Raw genomic sequence first — 18260 nt, 5'->3', positions numbered from 1 at the left:
GGTACAAAAACAAAAACACATAAAGAACATTTGCCTTAAATTTCCTAAAGTTTGGGTTGGACTCATTAATGCATAATCAGAGAAATAAACCTACATAATGTAGTTCTGCTTGCAGATGGGAACGTGCAAGATCTTGTACTACATGTCTCCTGTTCCCATCTGACTTTGTCACAGACACAATGATGCATGCAAGATCTTGTGCAGTAATCCTCCTCTTCCATACTGTACTTTAGACTAGAGAACCATTTTGAGAATGAAGAAGCTGCTAGGTTCACTTCATGAAACCAAGAAATCAATAGCACAATATCTAGTGCAATATCAGTGCAAGTGGAAATGCAAACAGGAATACTATATGTTTGGCTTGGGGCAAGAAGCTGCTACAGTTGAATTCTTGTATGTCTGCTTGTGCAAGTGCTCTAGCGCCAAGTAGACATTTTTGCACTAAATCATCTCAATATTTGAAACAAGAAAGGACCACAAAAGATTTTGTTGTCCTCTGTCCTGGGAAAACAAATGGCTGCAAAGAGCCAGCGTGGTGTATTGTTTGAGAGCAGTGGCTTCTAATCTGGCGAGCCAGGATTGATTCCTCGCTCCTCCACATGCAGCCCATGACCATGGGCTCATCACAGCCCTGATAGTGCTGTTCTGGCTGACCAGCCCTGTTAGAAATTCTGTCAGCCTCTCCTACTTCATAGGGTGCATGTGGAGAGGAAAGGAAGGCAACTGTAAGTCGTTTTGAGACTCCTTCAGCCTTCAGGAGAATAAAACCAACTCTTCTTCTAAATGCACTTATTGATTTTCATATTTGGAAAAAACTTGGAGTATATATTTCATGGCTGGAGTCCACTGGCTGTTTTGCATTTTCCGGGCTGTGTGGCCATGGTCTTGCAGTTTGGTACGGAGAGATTCCCATCTTGCCAAGTCCTATCTTTTTAGATGCTAGCCAATCACTGGTGAAACATCAGGGAATAAAACTAGCAGACCACTGCCATGCAACCTGGAAAACCCACAACAACCAGTCAACATTGGTTGCAACTTACCCCCACCCCCCCCAGACTGCCTTAACAACAACTATGGACTTACTTTCAGCTTTGAGTATTCAACAGCTTTTTCTTGAAAGTCCATATAAATGCAAAACTGGCTGCTTATTAATATTTACCTTCCGACAATACAACTTACCAGGACTCTTTAAAATATCCAGTACACTTCCTTCTTTCAGGACTTTTGCAGGCTTAAAGGGACCATCATATTCTTCGCTCTCTCTCTTATTGCTGATATTATTGATGGCTGACAATATGAAGAAAAGAATGTGTTTCAGCAGGCTTTACTGAGAGTACTCAGGGGAGCATCTTGCACATTCACACTCAATTCAGGCCCTGCACATCCAGGGAGACCACCAGATTTACAGAAAAGTCTGATTGGGTTAAACTTGCCTGCCCCCACAACAATTTGCAGACTAGGAATCTTGTGAAAATTACCAGTGGTATCTGCTTGAAACACTGCATAAGCAAAATCATTGGCAGTCAAGTGGCATTTTGGGTTGCCACAGCAATCCAAAATGGCACATGAATGCTGGCAGTGTCTAAGACAGGCCTTTTCAACCAGGGTTTCATGAAAACCCTGGGGTTTCTTGACAGCCCTGTAAGGGTTTCCTGAAAGGGTAGGGGTTAATTAATTTGTATATATTTCTAAAATTTGCAAAACATTTATCAGGTGATAACTATATAACTATATATGGTCGACCTGAACTCCCAAAATGGCCAATGATAGGCCTGGAGGGGTTTGGAAGGGAAGGGGGCCCGGGTGGAGCTCTCTGTTTTGACTGACTTTCAAAAGCATCAATTCTCAACCCAGCTTTAAGTCTAGGTGTCTTGAAGCTTGCAAGTGTTGTTAACTGGATGTTTGTGATTTGCAGAAATTGTATTTTAATTTCTACCTTGGGTTCAGCTGATACCAAGGGCAGTACCAACCACAATCAAGTTAAAAACTACAAGACAACACAGAATTACATTAACAGGCTGCTAAAGTATTTCAACTGATCTTCTTTCTCTGTCAAATTATTTTTTCTAATCACATAACTTAATTACCTGTATTAATTAGAGGAATAACTGGAGTATCCTTGGGTCCCGACAGCTCAGATGATTTTGCCACAGGGACACTAAATTTAAAGCCGCCAATCTGGCAATAAATAAAGTTAAATGTGAAACAAAGACAGTCACGCTTGTCTATCTAGTTAATATCAATGGCTGGACCCTATAAGAAAATTTAACAGAGTTGGTGGAGAGGATCTTCCTTTACTTCCTAAAGAGCAGTCTCTGAAAATCTTTTGCTGAGGATCAAAGGATTTACCTTCAAAATAAACTGCACAGGGAAGTAATGCAGCAAGAAAGTCAAAGTGCCTCCTAATTTTGCTTTTTGGAAATGGGAGGAGATCTGCTTGATTTTCCCCATTTTATTCATGAGGATCTTTCATCTTGCAAAAGATAATTTGGGGGGTGGGGGGAGCATACAAAACACTGCTAAGGGAAATGATCCCCAACTTCTGCCCTTCAAAGGCTCTCCAATAGGATCCAGGACAGTGATTTTGAATATTAATGCCTACGTCATTTTCCTCTCAACATTAATACTACCTTCTTTTATTATAAATTTCACACATGCATTATTTACTTACAGACATGGGTGGCAACACTTCTGCTTCGGTGGATTTTACAATTGGAGATGAAAATCTGAACACGGGACTGCTAGCATTACTAGCTGGTTGCACCTGTTATTTTCAAAAGAATTAAGATTTTAAATCACTCTATTGAAGGGACTTATTTGCTGCTGGTTAACAATGCAGGAAAAAGACACATTGAAATTTAGAAGAGGCCTAGATGTTTCATGCATGCCCAAGGCAACTTGGATTTCTTTGGCCACAAGGAGCCACGTCCTATCCCCTCACATGTTTTAGAGGCTTTCAAAAGCAGATCCTCCTCCAGCATCATTAATGGCCATGGTGAATAAAGCCAACTGTCATACAGAGAGGCAGCAAAACTCTGAAAAGCAATCCCAGAAGGCAACATCAGGGGAAGGCCTTGGCATATATGTCCTGTTTTTGGTAGCCCTGCTGTATGAAACAGAATGCTGGAATAGATGGGACCACTGGTCTGAACCAGCAGGTTCTCTGTATGTTCAGATGTACAGAGAAATCTGGACAGCTACTTCCTTGAAAAATATGCTTTAGCAACTGCTATAAAATACTGAATCACAGGAAAAAATTGTCTAAAGATACATTTTATTTTTAGCATATTGGAAGGAAAGATTGCTTCTTAGGTAGAGACAGATGCATTATTTTTTCTGGATGGCTGCATTTCTAACTGTCTTGCAATAAGAAGTTAAAGGCGGTCCATGACATGACACATGTCGTTAAATCCCGGGCCTCTTTAAAAGCAGAGTCAAACTGTGTACGCCCACATTTACAGCAAAATGAAAATAGTCATAATCAATGCCTACTCTTATTTCTGATCTGCTACTATTTCAGCCACTATGACTGTCAGTGACTGCCAAAAGTGGGGAAAAGCATAAATGTTCCTCCCCCCCCCATGAAGTACCCTCAAAACTATAAAGACATAATTCTGCAGCTTCTTAGCACATCTAATACTGTAGCACTTAATAGGATTCAGCTTATCTCCCTGGCACGTTAGTTTACAATTGGGGAAACAAGACAGTAAAGCTTGCTGGGCATGCAGACAAATTTAGAACTTAAAAACTGATTGCACCAAATAGAGAGATCTTCCCCACGTGATTATGTAGGTCAGTGTAACACAACCAAAACTGAATTGGCATCTCTGCTCACCATGTTGACAACTGAAGTCAACTGGACAGTAAAAGCATGAAGGAAGAGGCTAGAACTTGTTGACAGGATGATGGAGGGACATACGAGAGTAAAGCATGCAAAACCTTCAAAGAAAAATTACCTTTTTAGGTATTGATTGTGCAGGACTGACAGGTAAAGATGAAGCAGTAGTACTAGAAAGAGGGCCAAAGCTGAAGTTTGGCAATGAGGATGTGTTGATGGGCAAAGATATTTCGGGTAGAACTGGCAAATCCATCTCCTAAAATAGTGCAGTTATAAGGTTATTTTTCAGGTTTCATTAAAAGGGACATTCTGTTCCTGCTCAGCCCATTTCTACAGAAAAGATGGAAGCAACATAGCTGGCTATAAAGCATTTCTGAACAAAAGCATGATCAATGGGCCCCCCTCAGGCTCCGCTATAATATCTAGCACACCCTTGTTAGAAGACTGTAGGAGGTAGGAGGGATTTTGCCATCTCAGCATGTGGACTAATGATATTTTTAGGGTTGGGTTTTATGGGGATATTTTTATATACAAACTGCCTTGAGTCCTAGGAGGAGGGCGGGCTATAAATTTAACAAATAAATAAGCACAGAAGTATCGGGGTGTATCCAACTGTCCTCCTTCAGCTTAAGCGCATTTTTTCTCCAGTTGGAGAGTCACTTAAATTGGAGGAAGGCTTCAAAATTGAACCTCAAGGAAATGTGGGGGTATAAATTAATATTCTGATAAGTGAATGGACACATTAACAAACTCTGCTCAGTTAAGTCACAGGATAGGGACAGGATCCATCCCACTATTTAAAAAAAATGAACAGGGAAAGGAAGTTTGGATAATACATTATTACTTTACAGCTCATGTCTCCAGTTCTGGATGCTGCAGCACCAAAGCTGAAGCCTTCTGAACCGCCACAGGAATCACGTACCTCCCAAACAAGCTTCAAGCAATGACATTTAGCTGGTGTACATATCAACAAAGCAGCACTGGATGCACCAACAAAAGTCACATGCTGCCTTGCCACAGCATCAAAAGATAACCCCCCGAGTTTTTATAACAATCCCAGTTCCAGACCAAAGAGCAGGTTGGCCTGCTTCCCCCAAGACCTGGCTCCAAATCCTGCGCTCTACCTAGCGTAGCATGTTTGGGCTCCAAACAACTTCATTTTAAAGGCTAGTACATTGCTGGGAGGCAATGTGACAACAATGTGAAATACAACTTTGCTCAGTATTTAACAAGGGCCTATATTAACCGTGTTGGGGGTATGAAGCTTTGAAATTCAAACATGCTTACAGTCTATTGAGAGAGATGTACATCTCACCATTTACCTCTGTGCCTACAATCTCCTTGCAGAGTAAAAAATATTCTCACCTCCTCCTCTCGTGCAGGTTTCGATACGTAGTGAACGCCTCTTTCCCGTCTCATCTTGCCGCCACCACTTCCTGCTGCTGAACTTAATCCATTGGATGCTGAAGTACTGAACTTGGGGCTCGAGACAGTTCTAGTAGCGAATCAATACAGATTATATAGTTTTACAGAATCTATAAGGTCAGCTTTGCAACAAAACCAACCCCACAAAAAGATGCACACCTGTTGATTGCAACAAATATGTAACAACACATGGAATCCACAAAGACTTGTAGGAGGCATCTCATTTCCCCCTTCCCCAATATTATCTCTTTACCCTTTTGAAACCTCCCATAGCTGCTCCCTCTTTCCCTGCTTCACTCTTACCTTCCCCACCCATCAGCCAATTGACATTTATCTGCTTCTCTGACTTCAGCTTTCCTTCTCCCTACTCCAGCAGCCTCCATGTAAGAAAACTAGAGCCAGGTGTATGGTGCCAGCCACTGGGTCAGGACTACTTGCATGGCAGGGAACTCTCAAGGACTTGTAGGGGGTACCTCCCTTTCCCTTCTATCCCTTTCCTCACACTATTTCCTACTTCCTTCCTCCTGGCAACCTCCACATTCTCCTCAGCCATACCCCAACCTACCTTTTATCTGCCTCCCATTTTCACCTATCTTTAGTTATAAGTTTACATTATTCTCCCCTCTTCCTTCTCATCACCACAACCACCCTGCGAAATAGGTGAGGCTGAAAGTATGTGACTGGCTCCCAAATCACCTAGTGGGCTTCCACAGCAAGATGGGAATTTGAACCTGGGTCTTCTAGACCCTACTCTAAAGCTCTAACCATTGCAGCATGTTGGCTTCCACAGGGTAGATACTGTTGAACAGCAGCAAGCAGCCAGGCCTACTTCAGTCATGCAAGTAAGATAGTAGAAAGTCACCCAGTGGTGCTGCCAGTCCCCCTCGCCTTCTGCCTTTTTAATCCCAGCCTGGAATACTGAGACTGCCTAAGCAACAGCTACTGAAAGAATCCTTTGTTTGAATTTACAGGTGCTCCTTTTATCATTTCTGCAAGCCTAAGGCCCATTTCAGAATTGGAAAAACATCTGTCTTGCCAGTTCACGGCTCAAGTCACTGGATTTAAGCATCCTGAGATCTGGCTGCCTTTGTTATTAGTATGCAGACGATATATACAAATGAAAAACAGAATCTGAAAATGACCTAAGATGGCAAAGTGGCTGAGCAAATATGTATTGCAAAGGAAGTTCCAAAGTCTTCGCTTGAATGCAGCAAGCATTTTAAAGGAAATGCCCTTTAACATTTAAATACCTGAAGAACAGAGGAATTGGTATTTTTTCCACCAACAGTTAGAAAAGAGTGAGCTTATGTAATCATTCATCGACTTCTCTACCTATGGTTGGGTTGGCACACAGACTTCTATTCCATTCCACTATGGAAAAGATGTAGCTGCCCCTCCACCAAGACTCATTTTGTTTTTTAATATTCTGTATAAGAATCATTCATCATTAGCTTTTACCATACTACTAAACTCATCCTAATTTGTTTGTAGAACAATGCCAATAGATACTTCCTTTTTTCTGTTCAGAACTGCACTTTGTAACAGGTCAAAACCTGTATCTGCAATTTAAAACTGCTATTTAAGTCCACTCTTTTCAATTAATATTACATATTAATGCATAAATTCCATTAGCTTTGAAAGGAGGACACATACTAATTTTAAAAAGAGCCACAAGATGCGTTCACAGCAACTTTTTAAGGTCTAGAGCAAGACTTCACGTACCTTCCTGCTTGCTCTCTCTGTTGTTCTGCTGGATTTTTCTCCCTCATAACCTGTAAAGAAAAAATATGTCTCAAGTTGGTTTGATTGATTCCCACCCACCCCACCCCAAATTTGTTATTCTTGGATAAATAACAAGCCATAGATTCTTGCTTACATAAATGTCTCTCTTTCCTCCTCCCTCCCTCCCTCCCTCCCATTTTCTCTTTCCCTTTCCTTTTCCTGAAAGTCCCCATAGCCTCTCCCCTTTTCCTGTGCAGTAGTATTGCTTGGCTGCCCCCTGCTGTTCTGAAGACATCAAAATAAACATCTCCACGTGTAAACTGCATTCTACTAGATTTCATACCTGATACATAAAGGTGCTTCTCTATTTTCATTAGGGAAAGTAATGCAAGTTTATTATGCACACTTTTTAATCTCATCTATCACTTGTGTTTTCCAAGATGCGTAGCCATGGCCTGATCATTTTAGTCCCTGATGTTTGGCCAATAATTGTGGCTGGCATCTTCAGAGGAAGGACACAGCAAGATGGGAACCCCTCCATGCCAAAATATGGAGTGTGCAAGAAGTTGCTGGGCATTTTATTTACTTCTCGGGGGTGGGGGGAGAATACATCACCATCCTGTTTTATCAGGGAGTCTCCCAGGGGATTGACTAGAATTAGAAATTGACTGTTCACACACTCCACACTTTGGCATGGAGATTCCCACCTTGTCGTACCCCTGAAAATGTCAGCCAGAGTTATCGGCAAAGCATCAAGGACTAAAACGATCAGGCCGTGGCCATGCAGCCCGGAAAACCCACAACAGCCAGTTGTCTCACACCATGGAAACCTTTTGACAATTCATTGTTTTTTTCAGAATTTCTTTGCCTCATACAAGTTAATCGTCTGGTTATGTTTTGCTCTTAAGTACCCAGTATAAATAATAATAATAATAACAACAACAACAACAACAACAATAAAGATGTAAAAATGAAACAAAAAATGCAGAAGCTACCTCTACATCAAATTCACTTGAGATTGGGAATGAATTACAAAAGTGAGGCAAGGTGTATAGGTCAATGTTTTCAAGCATACATACTTCATGGTTCATCTCTATTCTCGGTCGAATCCTGCCTGATTCAGCAGCGGATGTTAGAGATGGTTTAAAATATTGGGACCGACTCATTGATAGTGAAACAGCCTTTGGCGTCACAAGCTTCTGGACTGGAGGATATTGGGATTCAGCCTATCAAAGAATCAGCATTTGAACAATCAGTGTTGAATATATACCCTGAGCTAATCGACTGAATGCTGTAAAATCAGGTCTCAATACAGTCCTAAAACAGCAACAAATCATTAAAAAAGCCTTTATACTAATATTTGCAACAAACAGGGCATTCTTGTATCTTATTCCCACCACAAACAAACATATAATTTGAAATGCTGGTTTGATGTAGAGGCTGAAATGTTGGACTACAGTTTGTGAGACTCAAGTTTGAATCCCTACACCACCATGGAAACTTATTGGGTATCACCTTGGGTCAGTCGTACACACTCAGCATAACCCACCTCACAAGATTGTTGTGAAGATGAAATGGGGGAGGGAATAATGTAAGTCAGTTTAGGTCCACATTGGCGAGAAAGGCTAAGTGTAAATGAAGGAAACAGAGTCTGAATTCACAGGGGGCTATGTGTTCCTACACTGGACTAGAGTATATAATACACCCCTGACATCAAGAATCACAAGAGTGAGAAACCAGTGGAAGAACATTTCAACCTTCCAGGACATTCAATGGGTGACTCTTTTATTATGAAGGATCTTCAAGAATAGATTGGAAAGGGAAAATGCTGAGCTACAAATTATTACAACACTAAAAACAATGGAAACCCCAGGACTCAAGAGGGATATTGGCTTCTTATCTCACTACATATGGTAATTTCATTCAGCCCTTATATCTGCATTTGTAACAATTCCCTAGAAGGGCCATACATCCTTTGTTTTATTTCATTTATTAAAGTAATAAATAGCAGAATGCATTGTATTACTCTGGTCTGGAGAGGGGAGATAAATCTACATAGTCAATCACCCCACTCCAAAGAAGATGCTGCCGTAAAGATGCCTCCATATTTGAGAGGAGATGGATGAAGCATAATGGCAGGGTCTCAGTTAATAACTCTCAGCATTTCACAGTTTGGGATATACCTGTCCATTTTTGACAAATTTATTTCCTTCACTATGTTTCCCCACAGAATAAAATCCAAACAAATGGCAATCGAAGAAGTGTATGCACACACAAAAGCTTATCCCTTGAATAAAACTTTGCTGTTCTTAAAGGTGCCCCTGGACTCTAATTTTTGTTCTGGAGCATACCATGCCATTCCTTTGATACTTGCAAATTCCTTCAGCACAAGAACTTTTCTCTTGGTGCAAAAGCTTGGAAGGTATTTGCACGAGAACTGTACGGATACTATGGGAATGACATGGTAGGATCCAACCTACTGCATTAAAAAAACGTTAGATGTACATCTCAATTCGATTTAAACCCTTAGTTGATCATCTAAACTTAGTTGATCATCATTAAACGTCACTAATATTTTATAACTTTTGGATGGTTATTTCTTAACCAGCTTCAAGAACAGATATAAAATCTTCAAAGACAGAATTCCTATGGCTGGGTAGGAAGGGACCATGTCAGGAAGCGCATCTGCCCACCATGGATGGTGTGCAGCTATCAGTGGCTCACTCTTCCAGGAACCTGGGCGTGATCCTGGATGCTTCCCTCTCAATGGAAGCCCGGGTCGTAAAGGTAGCGCAATTGGTATTTTACCATATCTGCCAAGCTAAGCTACTAAGCACCCTACCTGGCCCCGGAACACCTAGCCACAGTGATCCATGCGACGGTACCCTCTAGATTGGACTCCTGCAATTCATTCTACACAGACCTGTCCTTAACCTTGATCTGAAAACTACAGCTGGTCCAAAACGCAGCAGCCAGAGTCCTCACAGCAGCACCATGGAGATCCAACATCCGGCCCATCCTCCAACAACTACAGTGGCTACAGGTCAAATTCCAGATCAGGCTAAAGGTTCTGGTAATCACCTTCACGGCCATACGCAGTCAAGGCTCAGTGTACCTGAGGGACTGCCTTTCTGCCTACGCCCCTCAAAGAGCTTTGCGCTCTGTCACTTACCACTGGCTAGTGATCCCTGGCCCAAAAGAAGCCCGCTTGACATCAACCAGGGCCAGAGCCTTTTCTGTCCTGGACCCTACCTGGTGAAATGAGCTCCCAGAGGAGATCAGGGCCCAAACCAAACTAAAACAGTTCCACAGGGACTGCAAAAAGGAGCTCTTCCGCCAGGCATTTGGTTGAGGTTGACCGGAACCAGCAACACCCGCTGGGCCCCTGAATCTCCCCTCCCAGGAATCCCTGTACCTGAACTGAACCATGGACCTGTTTGATTGTTATCCTGTTAAATTGTTATTTTCTGTTGTTATTGTTATTACCATTGCTGTATTTCTATTTGACACAAAAACCAAGTTTGATGTATTGTTCCTTTACATTCCATGTGAACTGCCCTGAATCTCAGGAGAGGGTGATATGCAGATATCTTTAACCGCTCCTGCGGAGCGGAATAAATAAAAGAATAAGCCCTAAGAGGGGCGAGCCCTAAGGGCTGTCAGGGAGGAGTTAGGGCGGGCTCTGTCCGGGATGAAAACTTGGAGGGCCCAATCAGAAGCCGCGAAGCGGCTCCTGATTCGGCCCTCCGAGTGTCACTCCAGGGCCAAGCGGCCAATGGGGAGCCATGCAAAGCCCGGCTCCCCATTGCCCGCTTGGCCGAGCCTAGCCTTGCTCAGCCGGGGACTCACCGCACAAAAGGAGAAGCAGCCTTCCCCAACGGTGAGTCCCCCCCCCCCCGGCTTTCCCGCACCCAGACACACACACACACACAATCACCAGCCAAACCCTCCTGGATGCTCCCCACGCGATCATCCCGCCGCCGCTTCCCCACCCCCAGACACGCATGCACACACACACAACCACCCACCCATGCGCTCTCCCACCCCTTCCCCCACCCCACACATCCACGCACACACTCCTCTATATCTCCCCTCTTCCCTCGCCACCTCCCCTCCCGATTCGCCCCCTGCGATTCCCCCCCACCCTTCACACACCCCGTACCCTCCCATTTCACCTACCTCTCTGCCTGCCTTCCTTTCTTCCTTCTCACTTCCTGACTTCCTCTATTTCTCCATCTCCTTCCTGTCTGTCTCTTCCTCTCATCTGCTTCCTGTCTTTCTCCTTTACTTCCTTTTTTCTCCCTTCTCCCCATCCTTTCAACCACCCCTTGCCCTTCTTTCTCCCTCCCATACCTTTCTTCTTCTTCCTTCTTTGCCTACAGTCTGCCTCCCCATCTCTAGCGCCCGCTGTCTTTCTTCTACAGTGAGCTTAATTTCTAGTGTGTGTATATATATGTGTGTGTGTATATATATATATATACTTGTCTATATTTTGACAAATTATACTTGTCTATATTTTGACAAATCTGCAGACTTCAGACTAAACAGAACCTGAATGCATGGCACCAATGTTCTCATTATCAGCATGTCTTAGTAGTTGGCAGACTACTTAGGCTGTTTAGGAATAAAAAGATTTTTAATTTATTTTTCTGAAGAATGATATTTATAACCTGGATACAAACCTCAAGTATTTTAAATGACACCAATTTTTATAATTTAATCCTAAAATGTCAAATGCAAATGTTTTAGTACAAATAAAGAAACTAGTTTCCAGAAGTCACCACCAAATGTTATTTAATCAGTAGCAACAAGAACTACAGACTACGTTTCTGAAAGTCTTTCTTGATCACAACCACTTGAGAATCCTATGAAGTTTGCACATGGCCACCATCAAGTTACTTCCAAACAATGATAATTGTGAAACTGCATTAAGGAAGATAGATTCACGTGGGTGGCCATGTTGGTTTGAAGCAGCAGAACAAATTTAGAGTCCAGTAGCGCCTTTAAAACCAACACATTTTTATTCACAGCATGAGTTGGAAGTAAATAGTTCATACTTATAGGCAAGTGTGACGGTTAATTAACACATAGCATAATGAAAATAGTTAACAGATATACCAGAGATAAATCTCAAGTGAACACAAATTCAAATTGCTGTTTTTTCGCATTTATCTCTGGTATTTCATTATGCTGTATGTTAATTTGTCCTCACACTTGCCTATAAGTATGAACTGATTACTTCTTGTTCATAATATTGTATTTGAGGAAATGTGCATGCACACGAAAGCTCATGCCATGAATAAAACTTTGCTGGTCTTGAAGGTGCCCCTGGACTCTAAATCTGTTCTGCAATAATTAAGCATTTCAAAGCACAGGAGTATGAATTATCTGATTATTGAGAAGAAAGCATTGCCAGGACTTCAGAATGTAAGCCGCACTACCCTACTTATTTTACAGATTTCTCAATGTGCTATTGACTGCCCTCTTACTTTGGCAGCAAACTGCTAACAAACCTCTCTTTGCCAAGAATTACTGCTGCCAGCCATTTTCTACACTATGAATAGACAATCCCTCTATCTCCACTCAGTAACAGCTGGCTACAGCATTAGCTTTCTCTCTGACATGTCTCGTTATGTATTGCCTGTTACTGTTTACCATTTCAGCAGCCTAAAAACTTGCACTAAAATGCTGTTTGTCTGCATGAGGCCACTGGTGCCAAAAGAGAGAGAAGCTCTATACTGCCCAGAAAAGCTGGTTAAATGGATAGGAACAAAGCATTGGACAGCTAACCTGATGACAGGACAAACGTTAATCTAAACTCCTGAAAATAAGGGAAGTTGCACTTTCTAGAATTAGCACAGAAATGCAAAGTATTTTTCCAGTTTATCTACATTATCTAACACTATAATCTCGATACATAAGGAAACAGGGAAAATGCTGTTACACCTAATTTGTTGCTGCTTTTCACAGTATTTGAAATCCCAAGGGAAGTGATGGTTATAAAACTTTCAGAACTTCACTTTCAGTCCGACTTCTCTATGACAGAACCTTCAGGAGACATGTATCTTGACTGATATTGATATAAAGTATTTCACTGAGACAGTTGTGCAGGTCTGCTGCAAACAAAGGCAACATATTCTGCGGTACCTTAAAAGATCAACACATTTACCACAGCAGAACCTGTTGCCGGCTGACATCCACTTCATCAGATGGAGCCAGAAGCTCATGCTACAATAAATGTTAGCTTTTAAGGTGCCACAGGACTCCTCCTTTGTTTAGACATAACGTAAGTCACATCCCTCTGGAACGTAAGCTCCTGGAAAATAATGTTTCCTAAAGCGACTCTATTTAGTTTATTATTAAGGTTTAACAGCCCATAAGCCATACACCTAAAAATGCAATAGTTTTTTAAAAACCAGTAAAATAAGAATCTGCCACATCCACAACCCAATTATGACCCAAACCGCTCAAAAACAGTCTCGTAGTATAGAAAAGAATGAAAATTTCTGCATCCATATAATGTTGGTTTAGAAGTATTTGGAGAAAATGACCCTTCATCTGAGCTGTTGGGAGCAGACTGCAGTACACATTCATAGATGACTACTGTTTACTCTATTTGTACTTTGCATATTGCAAAGCAAGCCATGTTTAAAAAAAAGCATTATGACAACATTAGAGGGAGGAGCTGTATCTTATATTTCCATCTCCAGGATATACCAGTGACTCATTAGGAGATAGTTAGTAAAATGATGTTGGAAGCTTGCTTTGTGCTATAATTTGCAAAATAGCAAATTATATTATGTTAACAACTACTTAACATAGCACATCTAGCACATAAACTGAATTATCATATGGCTATATTTAGATGTTGTGAAACAGTTTACTAATTTAACAGAATTAACTTTATATTCCCATTGTCATGATGGTAGTTCTTAGTCTGAGGAAGAGTGCTTGCACTCGAAAGCTCACGCCTTGAATAAATCTTTGTTTGTCTTAAAGGTGCCACTGGACTCTGATTTTGTTTTGTTGTGCTGCTTCAGACCAACATGGCTACCCACTTGAATGACATCTCTCCTGGTTTCTATATTTTCCACTTTAATCTAAATGACAGAGACTAATTTGTGATGTTAAAAATAGAGGATACATGCTCAGTGCAGGATGTAAGCAGCTCGATACTGCAGGGCATATCATTTTAGTTTTATATGAGCCTGCTTTAGCATTTCTAAGAATATTTGTTCTAGGTGGCAAATGGCAAGAACAAGCAAGCCAGTCAAGGTTAGGCAAGTGCCAAATCCCTCTACATTAGAACTGCAGAGTACAACTTTATATGGTGGCTACATGTCACGACATATCAAATCAAAGATGTAAATAAAGCTTGTACCGCTAATTTAGATTTAAGCTGAATTTACCCTTTTTCGTGGCGAATGAAAGTCAGTGACACTCAGTATACTTCTTTCTGCAGGCTGGAAAACAGAACAAAAGATTAAGAAGAGTGATTTTAAAAATAAGGTTTCTCTGTATTTAAAAAGTTTGAAGACTAACTTACAGAAGACAATGAAGAAACAGAAGAGGGAATTCTTTTAGCATCCTGTTGAATAAGGATGACAGGAAGTTAAACTACAGGGCTACAAAGCAAAATTTTAACTGAACATATTACTTAGAAAGTGTTCATATGATGTACTGGAAAAAAAAGCTTTTGAAAAAGAGGAATTTACTGCTAGTGGGCTTGACATCTTCTCCAGAGACTGCAGGATACGCCGTGCAGTGGAACTTGTCACTCCATAGGACTGTGCGTTCACTTGCTTGGCTTTCATTTGCCTTCTTATTGGTGTCTGAAACATTAAACATTGCAAATGGTTATAATGCTGGATTTCAGCACACACGTGCACACATTGTTGCAATCAATTCTTGCACTGGTATTCAAGTTTCAGGAGGGATTTGAAGGGACAAATATAATAGAACTATGCCATCTGTGGGTTTGTGACTTCACACGTTCACATGTCTGGTCGGGCTATGCTGCTTATACCCTGTTTCTATTGCTTCTGTGCCATAACTGTAATCACAGCATGGTGTAATTTGCAAATTTCACCATTTGCTATGATCTCAGGGACAGATCCTCCGACAAATGGCTGGAGTCTATAGTATGCATTCTGCGGCCTATGTAGCCATAAGAAGTTAATTTCTTGACTTCATAGTGTGTGTTGAAATTTTATTTATTCAACAATAGTGTACACGACATACTTCCAGAGTTTTACTTTTGGGAAAACCTCTCACCATGACCTTTCTCCCCTAAATTTTACAAGTCTATGTTTTGATAGTGAGGACTATAGCAAAGGAAGCAGAATGAATAAACACAAGGATACTTTTAAAAAATGGCATCACTACCCACATCCTTTGTCCTCCTTTTGCTCCCTCTCTCCACCTTTACTAGTACTACAGTGGCTCTGCCTCATGTAGACCAGAAAGAAGGGTAGGAGCTGAGAAGACAGCCCAGACTGCCCCCCTTACCACATCCGACTCTGCCTCTTTTATTTTTACACCCACAACCTACCCACTGAGTTCTCCTGGGAGAGGTGACCAGTTCCCTAGCTTGTGGCCAAGTCCATTAAGGCAGAAGGGGAAAGGCTGAGGACCCCTTATGGAGCTCCTGTGGACCTCTGGGGGGTCCATGGACTCCTGGTTGGGAATCCTTACCTTATGCCAATGAAGTCCCACTTGGGGGGGGGCTGTCCCAATGAAATCTTGAACCCAACTGCACGTCCCCCACAGTGTCTTGACCCTTGCTTTGGCACCATTACTTAAAGGGGTGATCCAATGGACTGGGGTTACCACACTTGTTGAGTGTGGAGGGTATCCCAGCACAGTTTATACAGTGACTTAACCAGATTTGTCCTGCTGTTGGGCATGGTGTCCCAGGGCCAAAGCTAATTTTTGAAGAAGTGTTTTTTTTATTTTGTCCAAACAGGCTGTTTTCAATTCAGGCCACTGTACTGGATTTATCCTGGGATGTTGTCAGATGCCATTTTATTCCAAGTGGCTGACTAACTGGTTCCGATTATTTATCTGGGCTGAGGATGACAAGTGTTGAGCGTAGCCCCACAGCAGCACAAAAGAGATGGTAATGTCCACAGGAGGCTCATGATCTCCCATGTGGCTTTGCTTGTTTTGGGGCAGACATCTGTTGTATCTTGGTTTATTGTAGAAGGTATATGAATAGGCTCCTTGTCAGCATATCAGGTGTCTTTTCTATGTGGCACCTTTTCTTAACCCCCATTATGTATGGCCATATTTGCAGGCCTCAACTGATTAAAGTTATTGTTGACAACAAGCCTATGAACGGGTAGGAGATAAAATTATTGTATATGTTATCCATTGCACACTTATTATGATGTCACCAGCAGAATGACATGTACTTTAAAGTTGATGAACAGGCAACTGGGAACTGTTCATCCCCAGTAACTCAAAATAGAGAGAACTCCTTGAAAAGAAATTCACTGGAGTATTTATTTATTTATCATACGGCATGTGTAGGGTTGGCCCTGCTTAGCTTCTGGGACAAAAACAAAAAACAAAACCAAAAAGGGGGAAAAACCTGGAACTGGAACCATAAAAACCTAACTGATGACAGTTAGGACCTTCAAAGGTTGAATGTCTGTATTAATGTTAAAATTATATAACTTTTATTGTGCACAATTTAAAAACCTTTAGGAATTAAAAGCATATATACAGCCCATAGGCTATTGCAAAACAATGTGCTATGCACTATAAGAATCAATAGACTGACACGTTTCAGCCCTTGACACACCAGTTTCAACACACATATAGGATTAGCAGCCAATAAAAGCTCCAAAGTAAGAGGGGTAAAGTATCAGAGTCACTTAATGAATGAAGATGTCTATTTATCAGTCATTAGCTCTCTTCCAGAGGCTGCCCAAATTTTCAATGGTGTGTTCTCTTATTACTGTTTGTATTGCAATGAACCTAACAGGGCATGAGCAAAAAGGAAAAGATACTCAACACAATTCTGCTTGTGGGAACAGCAGCACAAGAGCTGCAGCAACACTCAGTTCTTCAAGAGAGTTTTAAATGAAATGCCAGTGAATTGCTTTCATTCAGCACAAGAAGAAAGCAAGGAGTGGTTTGAGTGCTGGCATGAGGATTGCTACATGTGTGGAATTCTTCTGGGTGGAATGCAGTCCGGTGGTCAGTGTCATACAAGGATTTGAGAATCCAGATCCCTGCTCTGCAACAAAGCTTACCTGGGTCAAGACATTCTCCCAGCTTAACCTACTTCACAAGATCCCTGTGAGGATGATCTTGGAAGAGGAAAGCTATGTGTGTTGCCCAGAGTTCCTTGGAGAAGTGGGGTTCTGGGTAACAATAGTGGACAAATAGAATTGTACTGTTAAATATCAAGTTGGTACTCCAGGCCAGCTTAGTTAAAAGTGACGAACTCTAATCTGGAAAATCAAGGTTTGATTCCCCGTTCCTCACCCACATGCCGTCAGCTGGGTGACCTTGGCACAGTCACAGTTCTCCCAGAAGCCTCAACTACCTCACAGGGTGTCTGTTGTGAGGAGAGGAATGGAAGGTGATTATAAGCTGCTCTTACACACTCCTTCAGATAGTAAAAAGCAGGATACAAAAAAACAGCACTTCATCTCTTCTATATGTCTACAAGCCACTCTAAAAATTACTATTACAAACAATTCAGCACTGATACGGTACACAACTCAGCATTCTATGCATAATACAAATAGGGTAGTTTTGTAAGCATGATCAGTGCACACAATTTCTTCTATCCCCACCATCTCTCTTACTTGATAAGGAGTAATCCGTGCTTTGGATTGCCTCGCTGCTGCGGCTGCACCTCCGTACGTGGTTTTCCCGGGATAAAATGGAGAATTCCCAAGCTGGTTTGTCTTAAGAACCGATGTATTCCCAAGTGACTGCGGACAAGCATAGAGATCCAGTTAGCAAAGTGGACAATAAAGCCATGTGGCTGAAGCATGCTTTGTGATGTACTTACAGGGGAGAGAGTTCCAAAGGCAGAGAGATTGAAGCCGGGCTTTTTCAAACTGGTGGCTGTCGTGTGCTGCGTGATGGATCTCTCGGCCTCTGCAGACCAAACTGGTGGTGCAGAAGCGCTTTTTGAAATAGCTATATCTAAAATAAAATGAGAACATGAATAATGAATTGTCGAAGGCTTTCACAGCCAGAGTCAACTGGTGGTTGTAGGCTTTCTGGGCTATGTAGGCATGGTCTGGTAATTTTA

At 41.7% G+C, this 18260-nt stretch overlaps 1 protein-coding gene across 4 annotated transcripts in view; it reads right to left on the bottom strand.

Moving 5' to 3' along the window:
• NUP153 (nucleoporin 153) overlaps nucleotides 1-18260 on the bottom strand; it is a 55550-nt gene that overhangs the window by 17915 nt on the left and 19375 nt on the right. For 2 of the 4 annotated variants that reach the window (XM_077353255.1, XM_077353256.1), the window contains exons 4-15: nucleotides 18015-18151; nucleotides 17806-17934; nucleotides 14701-14817; nucleotides 14532-14573; nucleotides 14395-14448; nucleotides 8065-8211; nucleotides 6986-7035; nucleotides 5204-5333; nucleotides 3957-4094; nucleotides 2672-2764; nucleotides 2088-2178; nucleotides 1180-1287 (exon numbers count right to left, since the gene is read on the bottom strand). In XM_077353255.1, the coding sequence (XP_077209370.1) occupies nucleotides 1180-1287; nucleotides 2088-2178; nucleotides 2672-2764; nucleotides 3957-4094; nucleotides 5204-5333; nucleotides 6986-7035; nucleotides 8065-8211; nucleotides 14395-14448; nucleotides 14532-14573; nucleotides 14701-14817; nucleotides 17806-17934; nucleotides 18015-18151 (1236 nt within the window). The remainder of the gene's footprint in view (nucleotides 1-1179; nucleotides 1288-2087; nucleotides 2179-2671; nucleotides 2765-3956; nucleotides 4095-5203; nucleotides 5334-6985; nucleotides 7036-8064; nucleotides 8212-14394; nucleotides 14449-14531; nucleotides 14574-14700; nucleotides 14818-17805; nucleotides 17935-18014; nucleotides 18152-18260) is intronic. The other 2 variants (XM_077353258.1, XM_077353257.1) reach the window with 2 other exon arrangements.

This window comes from Paroedura picta, chromosome 9 (genome assembly GCF_049243985.1).
Source record: "Paroedura picta isolate Pp20150507F chromosome 9, Ppicta_v3.0, whole genome shotgun sequence".
Classification (NCBI taxonomy): Eukaryota; Metazoa; Chordata; class Lepidosauria; order Squamata; family Gekkonidae; genus Paroedura; species Paroedura picta.
This window is presented reverse-complemented; position numbering and strand designations above follow the sequence as displayed.